Here is a 10,000-nt window from a genome sequence, read left to right as displayed (position 1 = left end):
CTTGACCTTTGTGCATCTGGGAAACCCTGACCTCATTCACGAGAAGGTGAACTTCTCCAAACGCTGGCAGCAGTTCAACATCCTGGACAGCATGAGGCGCTTTCAGCAAGTGTGAGTAGTAAACACACACACACACACACACACACACACACAAACTGAGTTTGAGTGCTGACCTGATGGGGTGATTTTAAATGGGACTGATTGCTCTTATTCATGCTTATCTGTGTGTGTGTGTGTGTGTGTGTGTGTGTGTGTGTGTCCGTCCCTCTGCAGGCATTATGATCTCAAACACAATGAAGAAATCGTCTCCTTCTTCAACGACTTCAGCGACCACCTGGCAGAGGAGGCTCTGTGGGAGCTGTCTCTGAAGATCAAGCCACGCAACATCGTGCGACGCAAGACCGACCGCGAGGAGAAAACCTAGGAGTCGGCCGGCCAGCCAGCCAGTCACCGTCCACTTGCAGCCCACAGCCCCGGTTTAGTTGGCTTTTATTTCTGTCTGGACCCTCTGTCATCTAATACGTCACCACGGACACCTGAGGAGAGAGAGCATGGCGCGGAGGTCACGCAGTGGGCTTCTGTTACAGTTTACAGCACCTCTGATTGGATTGCACTGCGTCTTCTGTGTGTATCTGTGTCTGTATCTGTGTGTATCTGTGTGTATCTGTGTGTGTGTGTGTGTGTGTGTGTGTGTGTGTTCGGGGCTGGAGAGACTTTGCCAAGCACAAAGGTTTGGAGGCTAAAGAGTAGGCTCTCCGAATGACTTGTGTATTGTCCTAAACACCTTCCGCCTCTTCTCCCTCCCTCCCTGTTTCTCCTCCTCCTCTCCCTTCCTCCCCCTCTCTCCTCCCCTCCCTTCCCACCTCTCCCTCCTTCCTTGTCTCTCCTCCTCTTTATCCATCCATACTGTTCCGTTCCCAGTGATGTTTGTGCGAGCATCCCTCTATGGATGGGTTGCCAAGGTGATGCCAGATCCTCTGGCCTCATCATCATGCTCATCGTTCTCCTCCTCCTCCTCCGCCTCTTTATCATCACTGTGGTGGTTGTCGTCATGGTGCTGCTGCAGTCCCGTGAGTGTAGACCGGTGTACTGGAAAAGCCTGGCACTCCCTCGCCCCCCCTGCAGGGGGCAACAGAGTGCTACTGGGAGCCTGTGAAGGGCCTCTGAGCTGCACAGAGGCACACCTGCAGATGAAGTCAAGGACTGAATGAAGACAAGAGAAATGAAGAGACAAGGAAAGGAAGAAAAAAAAGAACTCTGAAAAGGAGGCTTTCCTAAAGGCCTGATGTAATTATGACTCGTGTGGTTTTTGTTTTTTATATATTTTTGTCGGTGTACAATGCAGTTTTTCTTTCCTTTTGTTCTCTGAAAGGATTTTAAATGGAAGAACTCGACCTGAGGAGAGAAGAGTCTTCTCAGCCAATATGAAGACATGAAGCTGAAATGTGCACTTATAAATGATGAACAAAAAATGAATAATAATAATAATGATGATAATAATAATAATAATGGAAGTAAGGCTGTGATCAATGTGAAGGAGACTGAATGGGTTCGGGCATTCGGACCAGTTGGGCTACAGAATCTGAACAGCAATCCTGTTCTAAGCGGGGAGACCCCCCCCCCCCCCTCTACGGTAGTGTATGGGAGGGGGGGGGGCTCTGGCTCAGAGATCCAAAGACTACAGGTCCTGACACCCCCTCACCCCCCAGGGGTGGAAGGGCCTCCCGTCCCCTCCACATAAACAGTTAAGCGATGTTATCAGCTCCATCTTGTCCATTAGAAACTCAACCCCTCTTACTGTACACACACCCCTGTTTCAGTCTCCGGCTCAAAATAAGACAGACACCTGCAATATGCCCGTGTGTATGTGTGTGTGTGTGCGTGTGTGTGTGTGTGTGTGCCTGTGAGGATGTGAATGTGTGTGTGTGTGTATGAGTGTATATGTGTGTGTGAGTGTGTATGTGTGCAAATATGAAGTATTTTAATTTTTATTTTGTCTGCTTGTTAGTTAGACTTTTTTGTTCATATTTTTATCTGGTCGACTTCACGCAAGTATACCTCAATGCCTGGAATTAAATTGTGTCTTTTGAGCACGCTGTCACCGTTTTCCATTTTGTTTCCATGGTGAGGTCATCGCTTTGAAGCTTGAAGTTTCTGGGATCCTGTCTATTTATAAAAAAAACCTTGGCGTTTCAGACGTTCACATCACTGTGTGGAGAAAACTACTGGCGAACCTTAGCTTAGCATGGACCAGATAAGTGTGGTGTGTGAAAGGAAATCTCAAGAAAAATGTTTGCAAACTCTTAGGGATTCCTTTGCATTAATTAATGGAATAAGCATACCACTATAAAACTCTACTCACAATTATTGACAAAGACCATCTGCCTCAAAAAGTATCACAATAATGTGTTATATTATCATGTGATTATTGTAAATATTGTTAAACCATCCGCAGGCCAGGGTGCATGAAAGCATCCAGAATGTGGTAACAAGGGCAACCTCATTCAGCAGTTAATTACCTCACCCGCTATCCTGTGTCTGCGGGTCGGATGTGCACAGCGGATGGAGGAGGTGTGACTTACTGCCGGATGCTGAAGAGTTTTGGCCAGAGGTGTGAGGCCATGGACAGATTATGAAACCATGGGCCCCTGGGCCTGGACATGTCAAAGCCCCACCCCCCCACCCCCCCTTGCGAAAAAATAATTGTGCGCTTGCAAAACACACACGGACACACAAACACCATTAGGCGTATATATATATATTTTTTTTTACCAACAATGTGTTGGATTTTATGGTCGAATTAGATACTTCGGCTATTGTATTGGGAAAGTAGACAGGTCAAAGTTTACTCTGCAACATCCACCTTAGTTGAGGTGTACACTGCCCTGCTATTGTTTCTGACATTACATGTGACAGGACAACAGCCGAGTGATCCTTTTGTAAATTGAAACTCATTAAGACCTACCTGAGGGGCAGCTTGGGGTAGAGGCTGAATGGGCTGGCTACCCTGTCCATTGAAAAAGCAAATCATGCATCACTACTTTTATGTTTGAAAGGCGTAGTTCGGCTTGCAGGTGTGCTGTGCCTCTGGCTGTGCTTGGTCAGCTTGTCGGTCTTGACGTTCAGATTTTGCGCCTAAACTAGCTATATCGTATCGTCTCGTCACATGATCAAATAGAGACTTGACATTGGACAACAAGATACATAATACCCAGCAATCATCATTGCATATCTGTATATGACAAAAATAACAAAGAAAATATTGATAAATAAAGATTTAATCGTTTTTTTATAGTTTCTATAGTTTATGTAGGATAAGCATATAACTGTTATAGATTGCTACTGATGATTTTCCCCAAAAAATTATGAAAACCATGACAGAGACAGGTTTGCCATTTTGAGGGCATACTGTATATAGCATAAGGTGTCAATAAGACTCCAAAACAAATTAATCGTTGATCACAGTCGCATTAAACTAGCAACACTAACAATCTGTCAGTCATATGTCCGAGAAAAGTAATAAGGCAGGGCCTCCTCTGCCTACGAACCCTCCGCACTGGCTGCATTGTCTATAGTTATGCCCCTGGCGCACATACACATTTTCTAACACAGTGCAGGTACACTCAATAAAAGCCAACAGCATATTAACAAAATACACCTCTTTCAACCACAAATAAGAGATACATAACAGCGACTTCACGCAGAGGCTCTGGCTTAGGGGCCCCCTGAGCTCATGGGCCTGGGCCCGGTAGGCCCGTTCGGTAATCCATCCCTGTGTGAGGCGTGATGTTTACTGGGGGGATATCAGGCCAAATATCAAATCAATAAACCTTAATGCAGTTGAGATGCTGTGGTAAAGCCCACATAGCACACTTTCTCCAAGATATCCCAGAATCAGTAGTCAATAGTATCTCGTTAGAAAGGAACTAGAAAACTAAATTGAATAGTTTGCGATCCACTTACCATAGTGCAAATCTAGTTAGCTGTGAAAAGAAATGGTTTAGGTTACTGCAGCAAAATGAAGTTCTTTGTGTAAAAATGCAAAAGCATTCACCTCAATATTAAAGTATAAAAATGTCCTGTACCACATGCGAAAGCCTTTGTCACAAACATGTTTAAGCAGGGGTTAGGAGGAGGAGCTGGTAGGTTTAAAACACAAAACTTTATTCATCAGGTTACACTTGGTTGTGAGTACAGCAGGTCTACATGGTCTTGTTTATTATACCCTGTCAAATAGGCCTCTTCGTGACTCATGATTAATAAGAAGTTTTCCTACTAGCCATCAACAGTGACCTTTGAATAAGGACTGTTTGCTCCAGTTGTTTTTAACTGTAAGACCAGGGGCAGAGCCTAACAGTCAGACTGCAAAAGCTAAATTAGGATGTGTGTTTACAGTTGCATTTCATTAATTCAATTTGACCCATTTCCCCCTACAAGGCCAACTATTTTCAGTCTCATTCAGCGACTGATTGTATGCACCCACATGAAAAGCATTGTCCAACTTCGTCATGATCCCTCACGAACGGATAACAAAATGTACACCAGAGTGTATATACTAGGCAGAAAAAACTACCCATGATATATTGAAATTATTTTTAGTATTAGCAACGGGATAAGATGAGCTACGGTCTGCACAAAACATTTATTGTAGGTGGCGCTGCTGTCCGTCGACCTCCCGTTGTCGTCGTGTAACAGTAGAAGAAAACAACTTCCTGTTAGCAACCAGACACGTTAGGCCGTTTCCATGGGCCACTTGTTTTCTGAAACGTTGATCGTAACTACAGTGACATATATTAGCGTAATGTAGCTGTAAATATTGATTACATTTTTGGTAACTACCTAGGTATTTTAGAGCTGTAGATAAATCATAATTCCTAACGTTACACGTTTAAGAGAAACCGCATTGGTAACGGTAACATTAACTTACAATTGCTGAGTATAGAAAATATATGATATGCTATCGCTAGCTAGCTTGCTGTCATGGGCAACTAAAAGACGATAATCTGGTGTTAATGACTCCGTTGTTTTTTACATTAACATAGCTACATTAACGTCACAGTTTATATTCCAAACAAAAATGAGTGAACAACTGAAATTCATCGTTGAACAGCTCAACAGGGAGCCCTTCAAGAAAAGTTTCAACTTGATCACGTTTGATTCCCAGGAGCCGATGCAACTGTTGCAAATTCTTAACGATGTCTTGGCAGACATTGACCCCAAGGTAAATTAACATTTATCAACATGAGCATATTTTTTTGCTGTCTGGTTTTTGTGTCTGTAATAATGTCCGTTTCTAATAAGTTTAATTGAACTCGCGGGGCTGTCGAAGTCTGACAAGCCACACAACGCTACTAGCTGGATAAGTAATCAAAGTGTCAGTGCTTAGGCTTTATAAACTTAAAGTTAAATTAAATAATTAAAGTAATTTAACAGCCGAAGTGATGTAACGTTACTCTGTGGTGCAGCACGCTATTGACATCCGTGAGGAGTTGCCCGAGCAGACAGCCAAGAGGATGTTCACCTTACTGGGGATGCTCAAGTACAAACCACCGGGGAGCCTTTCTGAAGCGTGAGTCCTCCTCAAAGACCCATTACACCTGTATTCTTCCTAAACGCGGTGAGGGATAGAGATACTCTGAGAAAAGACTTGTTAACCCAGACTGTTGTGTTATGCCGTTAATTTAGTGGCAATAATCTTTATTTGACACTGCACTCTACTCACGAACCCCTCCTGCACCACAATGATTCCACCCACGTAATTGCACTCATCTGATGATCCATAGTCTGTGAATTAGTCAAATGCAAGTAGTATGTATGTATGTATGTATGTATGTATGTGCTGTCGTGTGCCTGATGTCTCTGTACGCTGCATGCTGAAGGCCAGGGCTGTACTTGCCATTTCTGTACCAAGCATATACCACTGGCTTTTACCTGGTAATGAAGTCCACTCTATCCTGTTATTCATGGGGATGCCATTGTCATTGTATTGAGCTGCTGTTGCTTTAAATGTTAGATAGTTAGGTACATGTGACTCAGGAAGCCCCTCAGGTCTCCTCAGGGGACTCAGTGACGCGTTTGACCCCTACAGGAGCAGCTTCCGCCAGGGCCTGGTGATGGGCAGTAAGCCGGTGGTCCACCACATCCTGTTCTGGCTGCTGCAGAAGCTGACGGAGCTGAAGAAGAGGGCCTACCTGGCACGCTTCCTGGTCAAGCTGGAGGTGCCCGCTGAGTTCCTGCAGGACGACATCATCGCCGACACCCATCACCAGGTGGGCCTTACCCAGGGTCGCCACCCGTCCCTTATCATACGCCATCGTCCTGTAGGGGAAAATAAAAGGCTGCGTCCCGCATTGAATCAATAAGAGACGCGTTTTGTCCAGTATTTTCGTACACGTCATTTCATATATACACTTAGGCCTTTCAGTACCACCACTGCCACTGCCACTGCCACCTCCCTCGTGCGTGCAGAGGATCTTCAAACAAAAGTCCTGAAATCGTGGTTAAGAGGTGCTAATTATGCATGTCATGTCCAGTTTGCTGGAGCAATGCTTTAGTGCAAACTGCATCCTTTATTTCTCCATATAGAAGGTGGCAACCCTAGTCTTACCCCAACGCACCCAACCCACCCCACTGCTTTGAATGGGGGCTTTCATCCCAGCTGGGAGACTGTTCAATGTGACCATTAGACTAATTTGTAGTGCAGTGTTGTTATGATAATTTCATATCAATATTAACCTGAATCTCTTTTTTTGTCAGTTCTGCAGTATGATACATTCCTGCCTGTAGTAACCTCATTGATTTCCTTGTGTGGTGTTCCTGCAGTATGGGGAGCTGGTGGAGGGGTTTAAGACGTACCACAAGGAGTGTGAGCAGCTCAAGAGCTCTGGCTTCTCCACTGCAGAGATCCGACGGGTAAAAACATCTATCATCATTATCATCATGCATTATCAGACAAAAGGGAACAACATGTGTGTTTATATTCTGTATATGTGACATGCTGTTGCTGGTTAATTCAGCGCTTGATTGCGTTGCGTGTGAATGAAATTAGCTGCAGAGGATGATCTAATGCTTGCCTTTGCTTCTCAGGACATCGCGGCTATGGAGGAGGAGAAGGAGCAGCTGATCAAACGAGTGGAGAGAGTGAAGAAGCGTGTAAGCACACCTCACACCTCACACCCAGCCAGCCAGCCAGCATCCCCATAACTAACATGCCCCCCAACCCGGCCTTGAACAGCCATGTATCCCAGTGAAAACACCATGCCAATGTGTAGCATGCCAGCCAGCCGACCCCCTAATCCAGACTGGACATTATATTTTAATCACCTGATGGCATGTAGGTTTAGTAGCTGTTTCAGACACTCTTCTCATCTGTTCCCTCACCCCCCCGTACACCCCCTGAGACACTGACACCGCAACCCCCACCCCCACCCTGCCACTTTATCCTGCTAACAAGCTTGACCCCTCTAGCCTGGCTAACAGCCTCCTCCTCACAGACATACCAGACATGACAGGCTGAGACTTCCGATATGTCGGGGGCCAAGGTTTTAGCTGGGTGCTAATTTTATCAGACACAGTCCTAGGCCCTGCTAGACGAGGTGACAGGAGTCCGAGTCAGGCCTCTTAAGCCCCTGAGAAATTCCCCAGCAGCCATCCCAGCAGCGTCTCACAGCAATACCCTGTCTGTCCACTAGGTGGAGACAGTGTCCAGCCACCAGCGCATGCTGGAGCTGACCAGACAGCTGCGGGTGGAGAAGGAGAGGGAGGAAGCCCTGGGCCATCAGAAACAGGAGCAGAAGAACCAGGTACTGGCCAGAAGACGACCTCTGACCCCAAACAGCATGGATGAATAAGGCAGCATGCCTTTAAACATTGCTTAGTTTCAGCTTGATGTGTGTTGCAGCTCTTTCAGGCTGAGCAGAGGTTGCAGAGAGCACAGATGCAGCTGAAGGACCTGCGTCAGGCAGCAGCAGATGCCAAGCCCGAGAGTAAGTGGTTGCTATGCAGGATTAGCATATGTGAGGCATTGTGTGTATGTGTGCTTGTGTGAAAATTACTTTTTAAAGTATGCTTGGGTGTGTACATACACATCTGCGCGTGTGACATGTCTGAGCATATATGTGCTTGTATATACATGTTTTTGTGTGTGTTTGTGTGTATCACGTGTGTGTAAGGGGATGTATTGGTATGTGTGTTTGTGTATGCATGTCTGTGTCATACAGTATGAGTGTGTATCTACAAATGCGTGAGAATGTTTGTGTATGAGAGAATGTGTGTGTGTGTGTGTGTGTGTGTGTGTGTGTGTGTGTGTGTGTGTGTGTGTTTGGTGCCTGTCAGGGCCTCTGAGTTAGGAGGAGATTTCAATTCAAGTCAATTCAGTTCACTTCATGCTTTCTTGGCATGGCCATTTAAAGGAAACAGTGTTGCCAAAGCATAGAACGTAGAAACACATCAGAACATTGACAATACAGAAACGTAGAATATAAAACATGTGGTGAAATACATACACACACATACACACACACACACACACACACACACACACACACACACACACACAGAGATTTGTCTGCTAATAGGTTCTCATGTGTGGTTATCCTATAATCTCCACTGCTTTGAAGAGAGCTATTAGAGCTCCTTGTGTGTGTGTGTGTGTATGTGTGTATGTGTGTGTGTGAGGGCTCACCGCCTCTCTTCATCATCCTGTATCAGCCCACGCCGGCGTCTTTGCTGTGCCGCCTGAGATTTACACATTTACAGATTCCACAATGACCAGAGCCAAGCACTCATGATGGGGAGGGCAGGCTGCCCAAAAGACCAGAGCCAAGCACTCATGATGCCCAAAAGGAATGTCTCACGTCGGAGACTGGGAGCATGAATCCAATGGAAAGAACTGAGTTATTTAGTGTTTTTTTTTTACCAACAGCCATCTCCCAACTAAGGCCCGACATGAAGCCTTTATTTAAGGTTAATGCTGCTTTGGTATTCATGCTTGAAATATTTGCTGCAGCGTCCTAAATTTAGCCGGTTTTATTTAGGTGTGGGGATATGAACTCTTACGGATGACATAGAGGTATGTGGCGCACATCGAGCGAATGCAGCCTGTCCGTGATTAGACCAAATCATTTGTTTTTTTCCAGCTCCCCCACTCAGCACGCGCTGTGATGTAGAATAACACGCTCTTGATCTCTCCCCAGTATTAGCATTGAAATGAGCAGCTGTCTCCGTAGTGCTGTGGGTCTGCTTTGGGTTTGAGGCAGGAGAGTGTTATTGTGTCTTGTTTGCCTTCAAAGCTCCAGCGCTGCTCTGTGCAGTGGGCTGTGAGTGTGTGTGTGTGTGTGTGTGTGTGTGTGTGTGTGTGTGTGTTTGTGCGTGCGTGCGTGCGCGTATGTCCTTGACTGACTGCGTCTCTGTCCTGAGCTCATCTCTCTCTCTCCCTCCCTCCCCTCTTTCCTTGTGTCCCTCTCTCTCTCTCTCGCTCTCTCTCTGCCACCCCCCCCCCCCCCCCCCCCACCCCCCCAGGTGTGATGAAGAGACTGGAGGAGGAGACCAAGTTCAACAGCTACATGGTGACGGATAAGCTGCCCAAGGAGCTGCAGAGCAAGCGTGCGGGGGTGCAGTACCTGCAGAAGGTGGCCTCAGAGCCAGCCATGGGCCAGGCCGAGCTCGCCGAGCTGGAGGACAAGGTGGGTGGGAGGGGTACCACACAACCAGGCTCTCTGAAGCCCCTGAGCGCATCCTAATACACATAGAGAGACACACACACACTCACAGAGACACACATACACACACACACACACACACACACGCACGCATGCACATACACATACAAATACACATACACACACACCACACATATACCACACACACACTCACGCATGCACATACACATACAAATACACATACACACACACCACACATACACATACACACACTCACACACACGCATGCACATACACATACACATTCACACATACACTTCCACACACATACGCACAAACAT

At 46.1% G+C, this 10,000-nt stretch overlaps 2 protein-coding genes across 4 annotated transcripts in view; both read left to right on the top strand.

The window, feature by feature from the left end:
- The window catches only part of rapgef1a (Rap guanine nucleotide exchange factor (GEF) 1a), a 65,617-nt gene extending 63,527 nt beyond the window's left edge, over positions 1-2,090 (top strand). For all 3 annotated transcript variants that reach the window (XM_042708307.1, XM_031570872.2, XM_042708308.1), the window contains 2 exons: positions 1-111; positions 274-2,090. The exon at positions 1-111 is cut by the window's left edge and continues 18 nt beyond it. In XM_042708307.1, the coding sequence (XP_042564241.1) occupies positions 1-111; positions 274-424 (262 nt within the window). In that variant the 3' untranslated portion in view covers positions 425-2,090. The remainder of the gene's footprint in view (positions 112-273) is intronic.
- A 2,614-nt stretch (positions 2,091-4,704) lies between these two features.
- The window catches only part of ift81 (intraflagellar transport 81 homolog), a 23,837-nt gene continuing 18,541 nt past the window's right edge, over positions 4,705-10,000 (top strand). The window contains exons 1-8 of the mRNA XM_012817791.3: positions 4,705-5,221; positions 5,466-5,569; positions 6,089-6,269; positions 6,823-6,912; positions 7,087-7,152; positions 7,692-7,802; positions 7,901-7,985; positions 9,520-9,683. Of these exons, the coding sequence (XP_012673245.1) occupies positions 5,078-5,221; positions 5,466-5,569; positions 6,089-6,269; positions 6,823-6,912; positions 7,087-7,152; positions 7,692-7,802; positions 7,901-7,985; positions 9,520-9,683 (945 nt within the window). The 5' untranslated portion in view covers positions 4,705-5,077. The remainder of the gene's footprint in view (positions 5,222-5,465; positions 5,570-6,088; positions 6,270-6,822; positions 6,913-7,086; positions 7,153-7,691; positions 7,803-7,900; positions 7,986-9,519; positions 9,684-10,000) is intronic.

This window comes from Clupea harengus, chromosome 7 (assembly GCF_900700415.2).
Source record: "Clupea harengus chromosome 7, Ch_v2.0.2, whole genome shotgun sequence".
In the NCBI taxonomy this organism is placed as follows: Eukaryota; Metazoa; Chordata; class Actinopteri; order Clupeiformes; family Clupeidae; genus Clupea; species Clupea harengus.
The sequence above is the reverse complement of the archived record's forward strand: the minus strand, read 5'-3'. Positions and strand labels throughout refer to the sequence as shown.